The 23,480-nt window shown below is 43.6% G+C and overlaps 1 protein-coding gene across 2 annotated transcripts in view; it reads right to left on the minus strand.

Annotated features, from left to right (window-relative positions):
• The window catches only part of JAZF1 (JAZF zinc finger 1), a 283,104-nt gene that overhangs the window by 104,174 nt on the left and 155,450 nt on the right, over positions 1-23,480 (minus strand). For both annotated transcript variants that reach the window (XR_013216832.1, XM_077268823.1), the window contains exon 2: positions 14,750-14,822. Coding sequence is in view for 1 of the 2 variants with exons in the window: in XM_077268823.1 (XP_077124938.1) it covers positions 14,750-14,822 (73 nt within the window). In the remaining variant the exon portion in view is untranslated. The remainder of the gene's footprint in view (positions 1-14,749; positions 14,823-23,480) is intronic.

A 23,480-nucleotide genomic window follows, 5' to 3' on the forward strand; every position in this document is an offset into this window, starting at 1 on the left:
ACCCAAGAATTATCCTCCTGACCATAGCCCTTCCACTTGACCAAATACTGGAGCCTCCGTCTAGAAACACGAGAATCCAAGATCTTCTCCACCACGTATTCCAATTCTCCCTCAACCAGCACCGGGGCAGGAGGCTCAACCGGAGGAACCACAGGTACCACATACCTCCGCAACAACGAGCGATGGAACACATTATGAATAGCAAATGATGCCGGGAGGTCCAGACGGAATGACACAGGGCCAAGGACTTCCAGAATCTTATAAGGACCGATAAACCGAGGCTTGAACTTAGGAGAGGAGACCTTCATAGGAACGAAGCGAGAAGATAACCACACCAAGTCCCCAATGCGAAGTCGGGGACCCACACAGCGACGGCGGTTGGCAAAGAGCTGAGCCTTCTCTTGTGACAACTTCAAATTGTCCACCCCATGATTCCAAATCTGATGCAACCTATCCACCACAACATCCACTCCAGGACAGTCAGAAGGCTCCACCTGACCCGAGGAAAAACGAGGATGAAACCCCGAATTACAAAAAAAAGGAGAAACCAAAGTAGCAGAACTAGCCCGATTATTAAGGGCAAACTCAGCCAACGGTAAAAAAGTAACCCAGTCGTCCTGGTCAGCAGAAACAAAACATCTTAAATAAGTCTCCAAGGTCTGATTAGTTCGCTCGGTTTGGCCATTCGTCTGAGGATGGAAGGCCGACGAAAAAGACAATTCAATGCCCAACTTAGCACAAAAGGTCCGCCAAAATCTAGACACAAACTGGGATCCTCTGTCAGAAACAATGTTCTCAGGAATCCCGTGCAAACGAACCACATTTTGAAAAAACAGTGGAACCAACTCGGAGGAGGAAGGCAACTTAGGCAAGGGCACCAAATGGACCATCTTAGAAAAACGATCACACACCACCCGGATGACAGACATTCTCTGAGAGACAGGGAGATCTGAAATAAAATCCATGGAAATGTGCGTCCAAGGCCTCTTCGGGACAGGCAAAGGTAACAGCAAACCACTGGCACGAGAACAGCAAGGCTTCGCCCGAGCACAAATTCTACAAGACTGCACAAAGGAACGCACATCCCGCGACAAGGAAGGCCACCAAAAAGACCTGGCCACCAAGTCTCTGGTACCAAATATTCCAGGATGGCCCGCCAACACTGAAGAATGAACCTCGGAGATGACTCTGTTGGTCCATCTATCCGGGACAAACAGTCTCTCCGGTGGACAGCGGTCAGGTCTATCCGCCTGAAACTCTTGCAGCACACGTCGCAAATCTGGGGAGATGGCAGACAAAATCACCCCTTCTCTAAGGATACCAGCCGGCTCTGAATCTCCAGGAGAGTCAGGCACAAAACTCCTAGAAAGAGCATCAGCTTTCACATTCTTCGAACCCGGCAGGTACGAGACCATGAAATCAAAACGAGAGAAAAACAACGACCAACGAGCCTGTCTGGGATTCAGCCGCTTGGCCGACTCGAGATAAATCAAATTCTTGTGGTCATTCAAGACCACCACACGATGTTTAGCTCCCTCGAGCCAATGTCGCCACTCCTCAAATGCCCACTTCATAGCCAACAGCTCCCGATTACCGACATCATAATTCCGCTCGGCAGGCGAAAACTTTCTTGAAAAGAAAGCACATGGCTTCATCACAGAGCCATCGGGGCTTCTCTGCGACAAAACAGCCCCCGCTCCAATCTCGGAAGCATCAACCTCCACCTGGAAGGGAAGTGAGACATCTGGCTGACATAAGACCGGAGCCGAAGAAAACCGACGCTTCAGCTCCCGAAAGGCCTCCACAGCCGCAGAAGACCAATTAGTCACATCAGAACCCTTCTTGGTCAAATCCATCAAAGGCTTAACAACGCCAGAAAAATTAGCTATGAAGCGACGGTAAAAATTAGCAAAACCCAAGAACTTCTGAAGACTCTTAACAGATGTAGGCTGCGTCCAGTCATGAATAGCCTGAACCTTGACTGGGTCCATCTCAATAGTAGAAGGAGAAAAAATGAAACCCAAAAAATAAATCTTCTGGACTCCAAAAAGACATTTTGAGCCCTTCACAAATAAAGCATTGTCACGTAGGACCTGAAAGACCATCCTGACCTGCTTAACATGAGACTCCCAATCATCCGAAAAAAACAGAATATCATCCAGATACACAATCATAAACTTATCCAGATATTCACGGAAGATGTCATGCATAAAGGACTGAAAGACTGAAGGAGCATTAGAAAGTCCAAAAGGCATCACCAAGTACTCAAAATGGCCTTCAGGCGTATTAAATGCAGTTTTCCATTCATCACCCTGTTTTATATGCACAAGGTTATACGCACCACGAAGATCTATCTTGGTGAACCAACTAGACCCCCTAATGCGAGCAAACAAATCAGTTAACAATGGCAAAGGATACTGAAATTTGACCGTGATTTTATTCAAAAGGCGATAATCAATACAGGGTCTCAGGGAACCATCCTTTTTAGCCACAAAAAAGAATCCTGCACCAAGAGGGGATGAGGACGGGCGAATATGTCCCTTCTCTAAAGACTCCTTTATATAACTCCGCATGGCAGCATGCTCCGGCACAGATAAATTGAAAAGTCGTCCCTTAGGAAACTTACTACCAGGAATCAAATTTATAGCACAATCACAGTCCCTATGAGGAGGTAGAGAATTGAGTTTGGGCTCCTCAAATACATCCTGGTAGTCTGACAAAAACGTAGGGACTTCAGAAGGAGTGGACGAAGCAATTGACACCACAGGAGCGTCACCATGAATTCCCTGACAACCCCAACTTGACACCGACATAGCTTTCCAATCCAGGACTGGATTATGAGTCTGCAACCATGGTAGACCCAACACGACGACATCATGCAAATTATGCAGTACAAGAAAGCGAATCACCTCCCGATGAACAGGAGTCATGCACATGGTCACTTGTGTCCAGTACTGAGGTCTATTCGTAGCCAATGGTGTAGAATCAATTCCCCTTAGTGGAATAGGGAATTTTAAAGGCTCCAAATCAAAACCACAGCGCCTGGCAAATGACCAATCCATCAGACTCAGGGCGGCACCTGAATCTACAAAAGCATTAACCGGGTAAGATGACAGGGAACAAATCAGGGTAACAGACAAAATGAACTTAGGCTGTAAAGTACCAATGGTAACAGATTTATCAACCTTTTTTTTGCGCTTAGAGCATGTTGAGATAACATGAGCTGAGTCACCACAGTAAAAGCACAACCCATTTTGCCGTCTATAATTTTGCCGTTCACTTCTGGTCAGAATTCTGTCACATTGCATAGATTCAGGTGTCTGTTCAGAAGACAACGCCAAATGGTGCACAGGTTTGCGCTCCCGCAAACGCCGATCAATCTGAATGGCCAGAGTCATTGACTCATTCAGACCTGCAGGCGTAGGGAACCCCACCATGACATTCTTAATGGCTTCAGAAAGACCTTCTCTGAAATTTGCAGCCAGGGCACACTCATTCCACTGAGTAAGCACCGACCATTTCCGAAATTTCTGGCAGTACACCTCTGCTTCATCTTGCCCCTGCGAGAGGGCCAATAACGTTTTTTCAGCCTGGTTCTCAAGATTAGGTTCCTCATAGAGCAATCCAAGGGCTAGAAAAAACGCATCTACACTAAGCAATGCAGGATCCCCTGGCGCCAATGCGAAGGCCCAATCTTGGGGGTCACCACGCAAAAAGGAAATGATAATCTTAACTTGCTGAACGGCATCACCAGAGGAACGAGGTTTCAAAGAAAGAAACAACTTACAATTGTTCCTAAAATTCAGGAACCTAGATCTATCTCCAGAAAACAACTCCGGAATAGGTATTCTAGGCTCTGACATAGGACTGTGAACAACAAAATCCTGAATACTTTGAACCCTAGCAGCAAGATGATCCAGACTGGAAGCCAAGCTCTGGACATCCATGTCAGCAGCTGAACTCAGAGCCACACCAAGATTAAGAGGAGGAGAGAAGCTAGCCACAGAAGCTAGACACACGGCAAAAAAAAAAAATAAAAATTCTCAAGGCTTCTTTTCTCCTGCTTCTGCCATGCAATTAACACTTTTGGGGCCGGCTGTACTGTTATGATCCCTAGTGGTGGAGGATCACAAATAGATCAGCAAGTGATTAAACTAAGGACGAGCTCTAGGGAGATGGTAACTGGACTGATCGCAAATCTGAACCTATCCAAAACAACTAGAGGTAGCCGGTGAACGTGCCTAAAAAATTCTTAGACGTCTCGAGCCAGCCTGAGGAACTAGCTACCCCTAAAGAGAAAGAAAGACCTCGCTTGCCTCCAGAGAAATAATCCCCAAAGATATAGAAGCCCCCAACAAATATTAACGGTGAAGTAAGAAGAAGGCACATACATAGGGATGAAATCAGATTCAGCAAAAGAGGCCCACTAGTACTAGAAAGCAGAAAATAGAGCAGGGGTCTATGCGATCAATAAAAAACCCTTACAAAATATCCATCCTGAGATTTCAAGAACCCACACACCAACTAACGGTGTTTGGGGAGAAACTCAGCCCACTAGAGCAACCAGCAAGCGAGGAATTACATTTTAGCAAGCTGGAACAGAAAACATGATAAACACTGCTGATCAAAAAATGAGCAAACAAAACTTAGCTTATCCAAGATGGACTGGGAGCAAGGTAGTCAGAAGGAATCTGAGAAGCACTGATTACATCGACAGCCGGCAACAAGTGAAAGTAAAACAGAGCTATATAGGAACCTCCCAGAGGATAACGAACCAGCTGATAGCCAGAGACCAGCAGGATAACAAACAAAGCCACCAGGGGGAGCCCAAAGCAAAAGTCACACCATACCACCAGTGACCACAAGAGGGAGCCCGAAAACAGAGTTCAGAACATACACTGCTCAGTACTGCTTTAATTTGTCCTCGTTGCTTGTTTCTACAGAGATAGGGGAGAAGGATTTCCTCTTCTCTACTAGCTTAGAGACAACTGACATTTAAAGGGAATCTGTCAGCAGGTTTTTGCTACCTCATCTGAGAGTAGAGTAATGTATGCAAAAGAAGCTGAATACAACGATGTATCACTTAAGATTCCTTAGTGCAGCTATTCTGACATAATCAGAGCTTCCAGATTTAGAATGAAGCAGAGCTGAGAAAGCTAACCCCACCTACACCAGGTTCTACATGTAGAAAGTCCATAGACAGTGAGGTGTCTATTTCAAGAGGGAGCATTGCTGGACTAGTCTGGCAATGTTAATCTCTTAGTGATAAATCCTTCACAATTAGTAAACAACAGCGCCCACTTTGACGAGTGACACCTCCCTGAATTCTGTCTCCACCCCTACCTCCTGCTGTTTTCAGATTACATAGCAAAAACCTGCTGACAGATTCCCTTTAAATTGAGACCATAAAGGAGAAAGTTGGTGATAAATGCAGAATATAAGTCATCTAAAGAAATAGTGTTAATTCTCATGTACATACACTACAGCTAATTCTGAGGAGTCCCCTAAATTGACATTACGATTTAGGACTATAGTTATTTTATCTTCTACTGGGGGTATACTTAGTACAGGATGGAGGCAATGCAGTATATTGTATGGATAATGAGTGTATGGGTAAAAATATATGCAGTGGAGTGGCAATTTTCTGTTAAGTATTAATACTGTGCGCAATTAGTAGCCCTTGTGTGAGAACTACTAGGCACTAAGGCTGAAACATTATGTGGTCCCACCCGTGCAGCTAGGATTAATTGTGGAGACAACCACAACATGCACAGATTGGGCTAAGGCCTGTTTCACACGTCAGTGGCTCCGGTACGTGTGGTGACAGTTTTCTCACGTACCGGAGACACTGACTGACGTAGACACATTAAAATCAATGTGTCTCTGCACATGTCAGCGTGTTTTCACGGACCGTGTGTCCGTTTGAAAAACACGGAGACATGTCAGTGTTCGTGGGAGCGCACGGATCACAATGTCCGTGTGCCGCCCGTGTGCCGACTGAGTACCACACGTACTGTGCAGGAGACAGCGCTAGAGTTAAGCGCTGTCCCCCCAGCGTGTGGTGCTGAATCCGCCATTCATTTCTGCTCCGCAGCAGCGTTCGCTGGAGAAAAGGAATGAAAAATCAATGTTTTTTTATTATTTTTGTGTGCAAAATAAAGATCCTTGTCACCTGCCGCCTCCCACCCCCTGTGCGCCCTCCCGCTGGCATTAAAATACACACCCAGCTCCCTCGATGCTTCCTCTCAGCGCCGCAGCTTGTCCTGTATGAGCGGTCACGTGGTGCTGCTCATTACAGTGATGAATATGCGGCTCCACCTCCTATAGGGATGGAGCCGCATATTCATCACTGTAATGAGCGGTACCACGTGACCGCTCATACAGGACAAGCTGTGATGCTGAGAGGAAGCATCGAGGGAGCCGGGTGAGCATTTTAATGCAAGAGGGCGGGCGCACAGGGGGTGGGAGGCGGGATGTAACCAGGAACTTTATTTTAACCACAAAAAATATATAAAAAACATTGATTTTTCATTCCTTCTCTCCAGCGAATGCTGCTGGAGTGAAGGAATTAATTCTGGCTTCAGCACCACATGCAGGGAGGACAGCGCTTAACTCTAGCGCTGTCTCCTGCACGGTCCGTGTGGTACTCAGTCGGCAGACGGGCAGCACACGGCTGCTGCACGTGTGCCACACTGATGTGCCATGTGAGCACACGGACACGGATAACTCTGGTACCGATTTTTCCGGTACCGGAATTATCTGGATGTGTGAGACTGGCCTAACATGGGGCTTGTACATGACAAAATATTTCCCTCTAAACGGGTTGTCTGATTTTTGTTGTTATTGCTGGGGTAGCTTAAGGGGTTTCTACATTTCTAAGGAATCATTTTTTTAACACACAGCACAGATCAAATGAGAATTCTTGTGATACAATTGCAATAAGTATTTCAGAGCTTCTGTTTTAAGTGGCCCCCAGTCTGGACCCCAGGGGAGCCCTCAAGCATCAAACCCCTCACTGTGCCCTAATAGTCCAGGAGTTGTGTTATTAAGACAATGCCCCCAAAATAATTAGTAGGCTATGCTCACACATTGCATTTTTGCAGCATTTCTTAATGCACATTTTCAGCTGTGTTTCACAGTACCAGCAAAGTCTATGACATTTCAGAAATCTCATGCACACACATTGGTTTTATTTTCCTGACTCATTTGGAAAACTGCTGCGTTTTCTAAAACTGCACACTTCTTTCAATGTTTTTACCTGAAACAACGAGTAAGTGGAAAAATTAAGCAAAAAACGCAGGTATCAGTTTTTGCTGTGTTTTTGGTGCAAAAATCTATGGAAGTTAAATCAGGCATTTTTTTTCGTTGGGCCACTAAACTTTATCAACATGCACAAGAGGCAACAAAAACAGCGCAATAAAAACACAGCAAAAACTCAGCAAAACCTATTTTTTTGTAAGCAGCTTCTTTACTGCCAAGAGAGCAGGCTTTGCCTGCGGAAAAAAAAACGCAGCAAAAACACGTGTGAACATAGCCGTAATGAGTGCTCTGATTCTATACATATGCCAGGAAGGAAAACACAGATAAGATATGATCTCTGAGAAGAACATAGGGCATGGACTAAAAAGTGGCAAGATGTTAACTTTTTTACTACTTCTAGGGGTTGTTTTTTTTTTTTAAGTGAAAATTTTTTCTTTTTTTAAGTGCTCTGATTTTTTTTTTATTTTTAAAGGGCAAAAAAATTGATAGAACCCCTATGTAACTCCCTGCAGGTTTTTGCTCTAACATTTACCTATTTCCTAGAGGTCTCTGCTTCTTGATCACATCTCTATACACTAGACATGGTTGGATATTTCTGTTCAAACTATGACTAAAGAGGGTGACTACTGTCACTAGAGACTGGCTAATAGCGGGTGACTACTGTGACTAGAGATTGGCTGACAGCGGGTGATTACTGAGACTAGAGATTGTCTGAAAGCGGGTGATTACTGAGACTAGAGATTGGCTGAAAGTGGGTGACTACTGTGACTAGAGATTGGCTGAAAATGGATGATTACTGAGACTAGAAATTGGCTGAAAGTGGGTGACTACTGTGACTAGAGATTGGCTGAAAGTGGGTGATTACTGAGACTAGAGATTGGCTGAAAGCGGGTGATTACTGAGACTAGAGATTGGCTGAAAGCGGTGATTACTGAGACTAGAGATTGTCTGAAAGCGGTGATTACTGAGACTAGAGATTGGCTGAAAGCGGGTGACTACTGAGACTAGAGATTGGCTGAAAGCGGTGATTACTGAAACTAGAGATTGGCTGAAAGCGGGTGATTACTGAGACTAGAGATTGGCTGAAAGTGGGTGATTACTGAGACTAGAGATTGGCTGAAAGCGGTGATTACTGAGACTAGAGATTGGCTGAAAGTGGGTGACTACTGTGACTAGAGATTGGCCAAAATGCCATTAGTTTATGACTAGTTCAGGTGTGTGAAGTTCAGACTTGGGTAAGTGTCAGAACGGATGCTGTGGGGGATCAGTGAGTTGCTGTTACTTCTTTTGTTTATTTTTAGCGGTCTGAGCCCTTTAAACATGTTTTTTGTGCTCTGGAAACCCCTTTAAGCCGGCCATCTTTGTGGTCCTGCAAATCTTTAATGGATGAGAATGTCCAGTGCTAATCTACAGAGGGAAGAAATGTTTCTCCATCACCTTTATGATTTACCACGACATTTGCATAACCCAAATTTCGGTATGCTGCAGCCGTTACATACAGCGCACTCATTAGCGCACTCGTTAGCACACCTTCCTGTGCCATTTTCTTCGGGACAGACAAGTAAAGTGCTTGGATATTTATCTAGGACTCGAACTTTGTTTTCTTTTAATAAAAGCCCAGCTATTGTGTCGGCTTAAAAATATCATGCATTAAAATGGAAATACATTATTTAACAATCACCTCCATATGAGACATTACTTGAGCTGAACCAGAATTCTGCCATAACGCTCGGGTATTAACTAATTAAACTTTCAGAAGTCATTTCAGGCTGAGCTTCCTCCAAAATAAATGGAGCTGAGTAGAAAGCATTAATTTTACCAGGCACACTACCAGTATGTGTGTACCTATGTCTATACCTTACATTGGTCAGCCCTGGCCATGGCGGAATAAGGTAGTAGAGTCAGCCTGAGATCCTGTATAGCCCACCTCCTGTGATGACATCTCGCCCCACGTGATTGCCGCAGGCTATAACTGGCTGCAAATCCCGATGGAAATTTTGCAGCAAATTTGCACTGTAATATTTTGCACAGGTGTTTTTCACTGAAAATCTTAAGTTTTACAGATAAATCTATGGCAAAAATGCTAATAAAATTTGATTTATGCAACAGGCTGCAATATACAGTGGGGGAAATAAGTATTTGATCCCTTGCTGCTTTTGTACATTTTGTAAGTTTGCTCACTGACAAAGACATTAACAGTCTATAATTTTAAGGGTAGGTTAATTTTAACATTGAGAGATAGAATATCAAAAATAAAATCCAGAATATCACATTGTATAAATTCTATAAATTTATTTGCATTTTGCAGTGAGAAATAAGTATTTGATCCCTCTGGCAAACAAGACTTAATACTTGGGGGCAAAACCCTTGTTGGCAAGCACAGCAGTCAGATGTTTTTTTTACTTGATGATGAGGTTTGCGCACGTCAGGATTAATTTTGGTCCACTCCTCTTTGCAGATCATCTCTAAATCAAGTTTTTGTTTTGGACATAACAGGACCAAGCACAATGTAAAAACACCCTAATTAGTTCTCTATATTCAATCTTTGCGTTGCGTAATTAATGCAGATTTTTTGCTCCAATTTCTAAACCAAAATCCACAGATTTCAGCATCTAAAATCCACACAAATATGTTCAACACTTATTTATGCACTTTAGCCTGTATTTTTTTGTTGCAGAAATGCGTCAATAAAAAAGCAAGAAAACAACGCCAGGCGAACCTAAGGACTCAGAGTCTCGTTTGAGGGGTAAAATTTATATTTAAAAAAGTTGTGTTTGCGAATAGAAATTGACATGTTACGCAACAGAAACCAGTTTTGGTGCGTGTGCGTGAAATTCTGCTAAAATCTGATCACTTTGCTAGTACTGTAGAAATGCTACAGTTTTTATTTCAGGAAAACCCTGGCGTAAAATCTGCCAAAAACACAACTTGTTCACCTGGCCTGTAGCTTCTGGTCTGTGAAGTTAAAACATTCATTCAGTCTTGTGATAGAAATGGTGAATAATTAGGGTTAATTGGATGCAGAAAAACTGGGTTATTTGGTGTCCACATTTAGAATTATTCCATAGTGTGTATACATCCATATCAGACAGCAACTGTAGATTGGCCACAGCAAAACATGTGGACGTTTCTTAGCTCATGTATGTCTTCCTTTTTGCCTTTCTTCTTTCTGTACGTACATATACACATTAGGACTCGCATGATGGAATATTAAGTGCCTGACATGACAGGGGATTCCATTACCGTGTGGTCTTCTTGAGTTGAACATACTGGTCAATCTACTGCCGCGGCACTTTGTAACATTCTGCTCTTTCTTCGTACTATCCCCTTTTTGATCTTTACTACTCAGATGTAAAAGAGAAAATAAGTGTTTTATCAAGTTCAAAAAAGTTACATTTTGGTGCACCTAATCTCTGATAAAAGGATTGAAAATAAGTCAAGGACGTAAATCTTTGTGCCGCAGAAAACATTTCCCGTTTCCCTGACCTAGCAGTGATTTGTGCACATCTTGTTCAAATTTATCATCTGAAGTTCATCTTTTGCTTTTTGCAGAGAAGGCTCCTCACATAGCACAATGTAGTGATCTTAGTGCATGAATGGAAACACATGATCGCTGTAGACAGCGCAAGAATAAAATGGGAAGGAGCAGAAATTATTATCTGATGAGAGATGTGTGGCTTTGATCCATCAGTCTCTGCCTCATGTCAGAGAAATCTGAACCAGCTCCTTAAGAGTCTAAAACTTCCTCCGATTCACTGATCTCTTCTCAAAAAAAATGGTTTCCTTGGTCACACTAATAAAAACATGCAACACATGATGGTGCTACAAACTGTGAGCTGAAATTTCCATTTTTCTGATTTTGGTGGATCACACGAGCGTAAATAAAATGTAAAAAAAAAACCACTGTGGTTAAGAGAACAGTACGTGGGAAGGCGATTCCATAATGGCATCTCAAATATCAGAGTATGACCTACTAAATTCTGCTGGACGAGGTCTTCTAAATGTGTCTGGATCTTAGAATATTAAGTTGTACCGCTATTATATACAAGCTATGATTGCAACTTGTCGAGCAGTATTCATTAATGGATCCTACCACATCTGCGATATGAGAATGTACAGAAGAATATACAGCTCTGGCAAAAATTAGGAGACCACTGCACAGTTTTACAAAAATCAGCTTCTTTACATGTCTGACAGCCATTCCATTCCAGTGCCAGTTGAATTAATATTATTATTTATTATTATAGCGCCATTTATTCCATGGCGCTTTACATTTACATAGTAAAAAACAGGTACAATAATCTTAATCAATACAAGTCACGACTGTTAGAGGAGGAGAGAGGACCCTGCCCGTGAGGACTCACAATCTACAAGGGATGGGTGAGGATACAATAGGTGAGGGCAGAGCTGGTCATGTAGTGGTTTGGTGGATCGGTGGTTACTGCAGGTTGTAGGCTTGTCGGAAAAAGTAGGTCTTCAGGTTCCTTTTGAAAGTTTCCACAGTAGGCGAGAGTCTAATATGTTGGGGTAGAGAGTTCCAGAGGAGGGGGGTGCGCGGGAGAAATCTCGTATGCGATTGTAGGAAGAAGAGATAAGAGGGGAGTCGAGAAGGAGATCTTGTGAGGATCGGAGGTTGCGTGCTGGTAGGTATTGGGAGACGAGGTCACAGATGTATGGAGGAGACAGGTTGTGGATGGCTTTGTATGCCATGGTTAGGGTTTTGAACTGGAGTCTCTGGGTAATGGGGAGCCAGTGAAGGGATTCACAGAGAGGTGCGGCTGGGGAATAGCGAGGGGATAGGTGGATTAGTCGGGAGGCAGAGTTTAAGATAGATTGGAGGGGCGTGAGAGTATTAGAGGGGAGAACCAACCAGAGTACACCTCATTCTACTTCATGTGCTACTGATTAGGTGATCACCTGAACCAAATCTTATTTAACAAAAGGAAAGTATAAAGAACACTGCTGTGGTGTTCACAATCCTCTTGCAATAGGACAAGCTGAATGGCAAAACAAGTGCTAGTAATATCCCAAAAGTAATAGGAATGAAAAAATAACTTTTAACCATGCCAAAGGAGTTGAAAAGAAAAGTCTTGAGTGGGGAAACAAAGGTCTCAATTCTGGCTTCACTAGCAGAGGGACACAGTGAGTGTCATGCTGCCTCCATCCTTAAAATGTCTAAGACGGCAGTCCGTTACAACAAGGTCAAGCAGCAGACATTGGGGACAACAAAGCTACAGACGGGCAGAGGGTGAAAATGACTCTCTACTGACCGGGATGACCATCATCTTATTCGAATGTCACTCAGCAAGCGCAGGATGACATCAAGTGACCTACAAAAGGAATGGCACCTGAGGTGAAGTGCATGGCAAGAGGAGGCTCCTAGAGGCAGTACTCAAGTCATGAAAAGCTAGAAAAAAGCCTTTCCTCAATGAGAGGCAAAGGAGAGCCAGGCTGAAGTTTGTCAATCTATAAGGATTGGACCATAGAGGACTGGAGTAAGGTAATCTTCTCTGATGAGTCTAATTTTCAGCTTTGCCCAACACCTGGTTGTCTAATGGTTAGACGGAGACCTAGAGAGGCGTACAAGCCACAGTGTCTTGCACCCACTGTGAAATTTGGTGGAGGATCGGTGATGATCTGGGAATGCTTCAGCAAGGCTGGAATTGGCCAGGTTAATCTTTGTGAAGGACGTATGAATCAAGCCGCATGCAAGGTTATCCTGGATAAACCGTTGATTCCTTCTGCTCAGGCAATGTTCCCTAACTCTGAGGACTGTTTTTTCCAGCAGGACAATGCGCCATGCCACACATATAGGTCAATCAAGGTGTGGATGAAGGACGACCACATCAAATCCCTGTCATGGCCATCCCAATCTCCAGACTTGAACCCCATTGAAAGACTCTGGAATGCAATCAAGAGGAAGATGGATAGTCACAAACCATCAAACAAAGAAGAACTGCTTAAATTTTTGCACTAGGAGTGGCCAAGGTCACCCAAAAGCAGTGTGAAAGACTGGTGGAAAGCATGCCAAGACGCATGAAAGCTGTGATTAAAAATCATAGTTATTCCACAAAATATTGATTTTTGAACTCTTCCTGAGTTAAAACATTAGTATTGTTGTTTCTAAATGATTATGAACTTGCTTTTTTTGCATTATTTGAGGTCTGCAAGCAATGCATTTTTTTGTTATTTTGACCATTTTTCATTTTCAGAAAATAAATACAAAATTTATTGCTTGGAACTTCGGAGGAATGTTGTCAGTAGTTTATAGAATAAAAGAACAATTTACATTTTACACAAAAATATACCTATAAAGAAAAAAATCAGACAAACTGAAAATTTTTCAGTGGTCTCTTAATTTTTGCCAGAGCTCTATATTGATGAAAAAACCTTGGCAGAAAGGATCATCCAAACATCTTGGAGAATTAACCACAGATCTTCGGTGGATGTAGACTTGCACAAATATTACTGTATCTTCATGTAATCCCAGACAGACTCGATGATGCTGAGATTAGGGCTTTGTGTGGGCCATATCACCACTTGCAGTACTCCTTGTTCTTCAGCTCTTAATGACATTGGTGGAATGTTTGATTTCATTGTTTGGGATAGGTATCCCAAGAACTAGGCTCTGAAATGTGAATGGAGCGGTAGTCAATGGTGGAGGTCCCCAAGCACTTGGACTCCTAGAGATCTGGAAGTAATCACCTATGCAATGAACGGAGTCATAACGTCTGAACTTGAGACTACCACTTTAAAGCCTCCACAGTAAAGGGTCTCAGATAAGTTTTAGGGGTTATTTCTGACAACAAGGTTGTCTAATGTTCCGGTGACAACCAGCAAGTCTGAAACAAAGGTTAGCGTTTTACATACTTATGGTCACTTGAAGACTGCTCGAGCCAGAAAGCAAAGTTGCATCCTAACAGTGTGAAAATTAGCCACTATAAGGACTCCGCAGCCAACAATGCTTGCCAACATTTTGCTCTGGTTTGAAAAACTCTTTTAAGGAGCAAGTGACTCGTATACTTTTCTGGCATATGGGACCCTTATTGTCCTTCGTCTCCTAATTTTCTTAATATTAGTCCGAATGTCAATTCAGCTGAAGATTACGGGTTTTTTCTATTTGCACAAGCTATCTCGTTTACTCAGAGAAAGACGGATATAAAGCACAATAACGTTAGGTTATATGCTGCTAAAAAGGAATATACCGTATTTAGTAGAAAAGCAGCAAATCTGTTAGTAGGGATCGTAAATCTGGCTACACGGCTCTACATTGCGGCTCGGCCCTCCTCAGCTTCATGGTACAGCTCCAGAATCAGTCACCACCTTGTTAGTTATTTGCTGGAGGCTGCACGCTGGTGCCAGAATGGTTCAGCTGGACACGTCATTGCCGCCAGCGCAGATTTCATCACACACCTTTATTGCAGCACTAATTTGTATTTATACCAGTATGTATCAAATAATCAGCTTCAATTCAGACCGACCGACATACCTATTGATGTAACTCAATGCAACATATGTTGGCTGCTGAAGTTCCTGCTTCTCCAAGATGCGTGGATCTGTGTCTGTAATACAAACAGGGAGCAATTCTATTAGAGCCCACATGAAGCAAAGAATATACAATATGCTAAGTACTATAGTGTTTATGAGCTATATTCAGAATCTGACCTCGTATTTCCAGTACCTGGTTATTGAACATCAGCTTTTGCACCTTACTAGCATTTTAGTTTGGGACAGGCAAGCTATTGGACAAGGGCAAAAGCTAAAAGAAGTTCCAGTACCTATAATGCTGGAAGAATACCCAAGAATTACTGCCTGCTCCAGTTATAAGCTGACTAAATGTAAGACAATATTTAGGAATCTGCTCTTATGTAGTTATAAGGTTATTGGCATAACTATAACTATATTTTTTGTCAGCACAAATGTATTGTATGCAGTATATGAGAATGTCTTCAAGGACAGCAATATAAAAGGCAGAATACTAATACTAGAACCTTTTTTCACTTTTATCTCCCTAAAGATAGTCTTCTTATGTAGATTTTGCATTAGAGAATTATAAGTCAAACTTGACGGTCAGGTTGGCTGTAAGCCACAGCTGTCAGTAAGGGTAGAGGGGAGGGATTGGTGAGCTTTCTGTGCAAAGAGTCCACAGTCCTGCACATGAGGGGGCCACCTTCAGGGCACTTCTCTGCGCAAAGGAGTAAATATTTCTCCTTCTTAGTCTTGGTAGTAGCTAAAGAAGCACTCTCATCAAAATTTGTATCCTCTTAATATATTGCAATCATCATATTATATAGCACTGTGCAATTACAATTGCTCATTTTGTCTTTCTACCCAGATATTTTTTCTCTTTTCCATTACGTTTGTGACATCAGGTGATTAAAAACTGAATAACTGACTCCTAAGCTCTATGTAGAAACAGGAGGTCTCTTTTCCTGTTTCTATATAGAGCAGCAAAAAGAGAATTATCTGGGTAGAAAGGCAAAATGAGCAATTGTAAGTACACAGTGCTATATAATATGACTGCAATATATTAAGAGGATACAAACTTTGATAGGAGTGCTTTTTTAGTCAAGGCCCAAACTGCAAAAAGTTTCCATCATTCAGTGTAAATTGGGGCAATTTACATGTTTAAAAAAAATGATCCACTGAACAGTGAGATAGTATGGTGCTACCTGAACACCTTCAAGTCTATAGCAATATGGATGTCTACCTATTGAGCTCAATGCTGATGGACACTCATGCTCTGTCACCCTTCCCAGCCTCTGCTTACTACAGAACAACCAATAGAGTTAGCTTTCTGCCCTGCTTTTCAGTAAAGGAGCAGCAGGAAGATAAAGAAGGGACTGTAATGTTGGCTGCCAGAGGGTGAAGGAGATTGATTTCATCCACAGTTTGCCATCTGCAACACTTATTAGCAGCATCAAATAATTGTACAAAACATTTAACATAATTCAAACAAAAATACTACTTCAAATCGTGCATATCTAGTATGATACTGATTTTTTTGTAAACTAAACTGCTTAAAAAATTGCATTACAGTACCCATATATGCCATAGAGTAGTATTTTTCCCTTGCACATTTTCTACTTTTTCATGGATTTGTTTCTTTTTTTATACCAAACTATGATTCTATATAACAATAGAACAGGACGAAACCCCAAACCCTTCCTACGTTTTTTTTCCTTCCCTCTAGCAAAGTTTCTGACTTATTTTAATTTATTATTACTCCATGTGACATATTATAGAAATATGCTATTAATTCACCATTAAGATTCTGATTAAATATGACTGCTCATTCCGCCGTATATCTTCCCTTTGTCTATGCTCAGGGAATGGAAGGAGACATATATCAGGGCAGGGAAATAAGCTGGCGTACAGAAGGCACTGCGGCACTCACAAATTCGGTTACTTTGTGATTTGTGCTTCCTGACAGTTGCAAATAACGTTCATTCAGCATTTTATCAAACCCTACCTTGCATCACTGTGTTGAAAGCCTCCTGCCTCTAAATTCAGCTGCCTAGAAAAAACATGTCATCTGAATCATACATATTCCTGCTCAGTTCAGCCTGTTTTATTATGTTGCCAACCATGCTCCATAGGATATATATTACAGGCTGAAATTGACTGTCAAAGTGTATCTGTTCCCTGCCACAGGCTCGGAAAGATTTAACCCTTTGGGCTCTTCAGTCTTTAGAATATCCCCCCGGTCAAGGTTCCTGATTGCAGACTACAGCAATGCCTTACCTCACCGCAATTAATGGTAACGTTTATGGCAGGGAACCAATAAAATATTTATGTCTATTGAACAAGCGCAGTTTCTCCAGCTTCTTAAAGTAAAATTGATTTTTGCTTAAAAAGTTTGTTAATGTGAATTAGTTGACCTAAACTAAAATGCTGGGAACTTTTCAAGTCTGTTTTTTTTTTACTTTTCATTCCTCCTGACAATTATTCGAAAATCATATAAAATGTAAAACTGAAATCATCATAAAGTACAGAACAATACCACCTAAAAAAATTAAAATGTAATATTTTCAATAGATAAAATGGTTTATAGATAGAATTATTCAGAGAATCGTCAAGTTGAGAATTGAAAAAAAAAACCCTCCACCAGTTGGTGTTTCCTCCTTTGCTGGCACCTCTGCCAGTTGGTGTTTCCTCCTCTCCTGGCACCTTTGCTGGTTGGTGTTTTCTCCTCTGCTGGTACCTTTACCGGTTGGTGTTTCCTCCTCTCCTGGAACCTTGGCCAGTTGGTGTTTCCTCCTCTCCTGGTACCTTGGCCGGTTGGTGTTTCCTCCTCTCCTGGGACCTTTGCCGGTTGGTGTTTCCTCCTCTCCTGGTACCTTTGCAGGTTGGTGTTTCTTCCTCTCCTGGTACCTTTGCCGCTTGGTGTTTCCTCCTCTCCTGGTACCTTTGCCGGTTGGTGTTTCCTCCTCTCCTGGTACTTTTGCCTTTTGGTGTTTCCTCCTCTCCTGGTACCTGTGCCGGTTGGTGTTTCCTCCTCTCCTGGTACCTTGGCCAGTTGGTGTTTCCTCCTCTCCTGGTACCTTTGCCAGTTGGTGTTTCCTCCTCTCCTGGTACCTTTGCCGGTTGGTGTTTCCTCCTCTCTTGGTACCTTTGCAGGTTGGTGTTTCCTCCTCTCATGGTACCTTTGCAAGTTGGTGTTTCCTTGGTGTTTCCTCCTCTCCTGGTACCTTTGCCGGTTGGTGTTTCCTCCTTTGCTGGTACCATTGCCGGTTGGTGTTTTCTGCTCTCCTGGTACCTTTACCGCTTGGTGTTTCCTCCTCTCCTGGTACCTTGGCCGGTTGGTGTTTCCTCCTCTCCTGGTACCTTTGCCGGTTGGTGTTTCCTCCTCTCCTGGTACCTTTGCCGGTTGGTGTTTCCTCCTCTCCTGGTACCTTGGCCGGTTGGTGTTTCCTCCTCTCCTGGTACCTTGGCCGGTTGGTATTTCCTCCTCTCCTGGTACCTTTGCCGGTTGGTGTTTCCTCCTCTCCTGGTACCTTTGCCGGTTGGTGTTTCCTCCTCTCCTGGTACCTTTGCAGGTTGGTGTTTCCTCCTCTCCTGGTACCTTTTGTTTGTTGGTGTTTTATCCTCTCCTGGCTGGGCTTCCATCCGGTTCTTGGCGTATCCCAGCCCCCTGTTGTAATGTCTCATCACGTGACCACTACAACCTCTGATTGACTATATGAGTCACATGGGATGGAATGTCTCCAGAGGAGGCAAGGATGTGCCAAGACAGGCTTGGGAGTCCTGCTAGGAGAGGAGGAATCACCGGTGAAGTTATCGTTTTTCCCCACAGTGGAACCCCAAATAAACTCAGGAGTATTGTATTTTTACTACTTATTTAAGCACAATGGGGAAATAAGGTGGTTAAAAAAATATGGAAAGAAAATCTGCAGAGTATCTGGAATGTCTTAACATATCCTTATTATTTGAATCCGGTTTCTATTATAAACATATTTCAAATACATGATGGTATTTACCTTTATTTGACTAACAATATAAATAAAATTTCAGCTTTCATACAAGCCACAAACAATAGGCTGTTATTTCCTGCTTTCTGCAGCTCATTTGTCGTCTTTGCTCTGTAGACTGGGTCAGAGTCAGCAGAGGATTTGGGATTTAGGGCAGATGACTCTTCTATTGTATAACTGGATAGTTTAGATAAAGCAAGATAGAAATACTAAACATACAATCAGGATTCAGTATGCCCATTGCTTGTCAATCTCTGGACTCTGGGGAATCCTTATACTTCCTAGTGTCGTGACATTTTTCTAATCATTTTAATGGATTTCAAGCATTGCAGCTGCCACAAAGCAAACACACCCTTATTTACTGTACAGACAATGTTGGAAGTGTGTGCATCAAACATGTCCACCCTCAGAAAAGATTTTAAAATTGAAAAATAGATGCAACTATTTTGCAATGGTTTTGCAGTGATCTTGAATGCAGTGGGGCTCCAACATCATCAGGCTTTTCCATTCAAAGTCTATGGGACTAACAGAGATGTTAAAGCGAACCTGTCATCAGGATTTTGCTCAGTAAACTACAAGCATTGTCAGGTTGGCGCTATAACACTCATTAATATGATACCTGGGTTGAAGAAATCTGTTCTCTGGTTCTTGTTTAATCTGTGTTTGCAAGTTTGAGTGACGGAGATGCTTGTGTTCCGGGGGGGAAGGTCTCCTTTTAGTGCTCTGGCCTCACCATCAGCAGAATATTAAATGCGCAGTCGCAGTATTTAAAATAGGAGGCAGGTCACTGGAGGTTTAGTGACCCGTCATTTAAGCTCAGAATGATGATGAAGCCAGAGCGCTACATAAAGCATCTCATTAATTCAAAACTGCACACACAGATTAAACAAGAACCACAAGACAGATTTCTTCAACCCAGGTATCATTTTAATCAGTGTAACAACGCCAACCTGACAATGCCTGTAGTTTACTTACACATAACTAATCCCACATCGTAACTTGTGAGAAGAAGAGATCCCATACAATATTAAAACCAATGTTTATTAATATTTATATTTAAAATAACATAATAAAAAAGCAAAATATACCGTAGGCAGGGCCGGTTTTAGACAAAGTGGGGCCCTAGGCAAAAATTTAAAGTGGGGGCCCCAAATGATAACATTGCACTGTGGCCCCCATATTTAGGGGCCTTATATCGGCCAACGGGTCTGCCACTATTAGCTGTATGCAGGGTCACTGCTGGCACTTTGAAAAGCAGCTTTTCGCCATGTTCATATGCAGAATTTTTGCAGCTTTTTCTTCTGCAAATAATGAGTTTACAGCATAAGCAAAAACTGAGATTTTCAGAAATCTCCTGCACACCCTTTTATTTTCCGTCGACTGAATTTCACAACTGCAGTGTTTTTTTAAATCTGCAGCATGTCACTTCTTTCAGCGATTTTTTTCACCCGTAGAAAGCAATGAAAAAGTTTAAAAAATGCTGCAAATGTTGCAACGTTGTTTTTCACTGTGTTTTTTGTGAATTAGACCATTTGCACATGTTGCGGTTTTTGCTACGGATCCGCAGCGTTGTTGACGCTGCGGATCCGCAGCAGTTTTCCATGCGGTGTACAGTACCATGTTAACCTATGGAAAACAAAAACCGCTGTGCACATGCTGCAGAAAAAAACGCGCGGAATTGCTTCGGTTTATTTTCCGCAGCATGTCAATTCTTTGTGCGGAATCCGCAGCGGTTTGACACCTGCTCCATAATAGAAAACCGCAGGTGTAAAACCACAGGTGGAATCCGCACAAAAACCGCGGTAAAACCACGATAAATCCGCAGGAAAAAAGCAGTGTTTTTGCCCTGCGGATTTATCAAAATCAGTGCGGAAAAATCCGCAGACCAGTCGGCAGCGTGTGCACATAGCCTAACACTAACTTTATTAAACATGTACTGTAGACAAAATGCATACTGTAAAAAACAAACAGCAAAAGCTCTAAGGGTGTGTGCCCACAGTCAGTAAACGCTGCGGGTCGGCTGCTGTGCACTTATACAGCGTCCAACCCGCAGCGGCCAGATGTTACAGTATAGTGGAGGGGATTTCAAGAAATTCCATCTCTACTATGCGTGCACTGACACCCGCACCTCACCCGCAGAGACGGACATGCGGCACGTCTGTCCAGGCTGCAGCATGCCAATTTATCTGGCGCAGACGCGAGTCTCTGCAAGAGAAATCTCACCCCTGCAATGTATAGGACGCAGGGATTCCACACGGTTCAATGAACACACGCGGAATCACCTGTGTTTAAAAGATGACAGCACTCTGGATGGAGCACATGTCCGCTGCATCCAAAGGGCTGTCATTTCCGGATCCTCTGCACATACCCTAAAAAATGGGTGTTTTGGAAAGCAGTGTTTTTACTGCCAAGAGAGCAGGCTTTGGCTGCAAAAAAATGCACCAAAAACGCTGATTCCTATGCACACCTGTACTATATATGTGTATGGTTTACCCTTATTATTTCACATGGGAATTCATTTATTTCTATATAATAAATGCCCTGATTCAGCAGATAATATTCCTGTCTTGTGTCATCCAGACAGTAGTGACAGCAGGTCGCCCTGTCAGATTACAAGCAGTGACTGTGGTCAGAGCCCATGCTGATGGCTGCTGTATGTGACTGTGAAACCTGATCCTACAGCAATCAGCACAGAGCTCTGGGACCACGAGTAAATCACAGCACTGAGGGGGTCTCAAGGGGGGTTTGGGAGAGGCATTCCAGAACTACTCAATACACAGCACTGCTGTACACCCTCTGGGCACTTCATACAGGGGCTGCAGAGGCAGGGGGCCCCCTTTCTAGGTGGGGGCCCCAGGAGTCTGCCTGGTCTGCCTGTGCCAAACGCCAGCCCTGACCGTAGGGGACACCAAAATACAAGGCTGTTACTCAATAATAAATGGTATATACTAACTAGTAGCTTGCCTACACGGAAAGATATCCACGCCGATACAGCAGATTAATACAATAAATATGCACCAACAAATGGTAATATTACAGCATAGTCTAATAGAATGGCCAGCTAGAAATGGCCCTATCAATGTATTCACTGCCTATAAATGGATTATGGTAACCAGCACAGTGGCCTTATAAAAGGCAGCAATACCAATAAGTATACATGTGACCAAAAGAAAAACACCCATCCGCAGTAACCCAGCGTGAATGCCCATGTAACACCATGCAGAACAATGTATATTACCTTGCATGAATGGCGTCCCCTCACCCCGACGCGCGTTTCGCCTCCTGCTTCTTCCTTTTATAATGCCACTGTGCTGGTTACTATAATCCCTTTATAGGCAGTGAATACATTGATAGGGCCATGTGTTCATTGAACGGTGCGGAATCACCGCGTCCCATACATTGTGTCTCCTCCGCAAGATAAATATACACAGTGGCGTAACTACCACGGTCACAGTGGTCGCCTCTGCGACCGGGCCCGGCGGGTCAGGGGCCCGGCAGGTCAGAGGCACCCAACACCATGTTGCAGTGCAGGAGATTCCTCCCGCACGGCAACAGTCCGAAGCGTATCTAGGGGGAGGGGGCAGCCGGGGCATGTGAGAGATAGGAAGCAGCTCCAGTCATCATGGTGAGACAGCTTCTCCTGCTCTGCAGCCCCGGGACAGAAGGCAAGAACGGGGGAGGTGCGGGACAGAGCTACTGTAAGCAGGAGAAGCTGAGGAGCTGCGCCACGGTTATATCAGCCTCCCCAGTACCAGAGAGGAGAGTGTGAGATGTGTATTTGAGCTGGTATCTGGTGTGTGTGTGTTTGATATCTGTAGTGTGTGTGATATCTGTAGTATGTGTGTGTGATATCTGTCTTGTGTGTGTGTGTGTGTGATATTTGTAGTATGTGTGTGTGATCTGTTTTGTGTGTGTGTGATATCTGTAGTATGTGTGTGTGATATCTGTAGTGTGTGTGATATCTGTAGTGTGTGTGATATCTGTAGTATGTGTGTGTGTGATATCTGTAGTATGTGTGTGTCATATCTGTAGTGTGTGTGTGTGATATCTGTAGTATGTGTGTGATATCTGTATTGTGTGTGTGTGTGTGTGTGTGTGTGATATCTGTAGTGTGTGTGTGATATCTGTAGTGTGTGTGATATCTGTAGTGTGTGTGTGTGATATCTGTAGTGTGTGTGTGTGTGAGGCAGGGGCGTAACTACCGCGGTCGCAGCGGTCGCCGCTGCAAACGGCTCTGGCAGGTCAGGGGCCCGACAGGTCAGAGGCACACGACTCCCCCGTCACAGCCGCCGCAGTGAACTATACCGGTGTCTATGATGACGGTACAGTTCAAAGCAATGATGGAGGAGAGAACATCAGCTGATGCTCCCTCTCCCATCATTCCCCTCTGCCTCTGACACTGCGGGTGCGTGATGACATCACTTCATCGCGCACCCGCTGTGTGCGAGGCCCAGGCAGTGCAGCATCTGCACAGGTGATGGTGGCCGCCATATTGGCAAAGCCTGTGGCGGCTGCTAGGACCGGGAACAGCCAGCTCCGGAGCTAGTGGGGGGCACGTGGACCGAGCTGCCCAGGAGGTGGATGCTGCAGTGGCTCAGCCATGTGGAGGATCCGGGGATGAACATGGAGGTGTACGGGACCGATGCAAGTGAGGTGTGTCTGCTGCCTGTGTGTCGCCGTCCTTGGCCCCCAGCATCCCCGGCTCCCTGTGACACCAGCCCTGTTTCCTCCCTGCTCTTCCGTGCCCCA

Source organism: Ranitomeya variabilis, chromosome 6 (assembly GCF_051348905.1).
Source record: "Ranitomeya variabilis isolate aRanVar5 chromosome 6, aRanVar5.hap1, whole genome shotgun sequence".
Lineage (NCBI taxonomy): Eukaryota > Metazoa > Chordata > Amphibia > Anura > Dendrobatidae > Ranitomeya > Ranitomeya variabilis.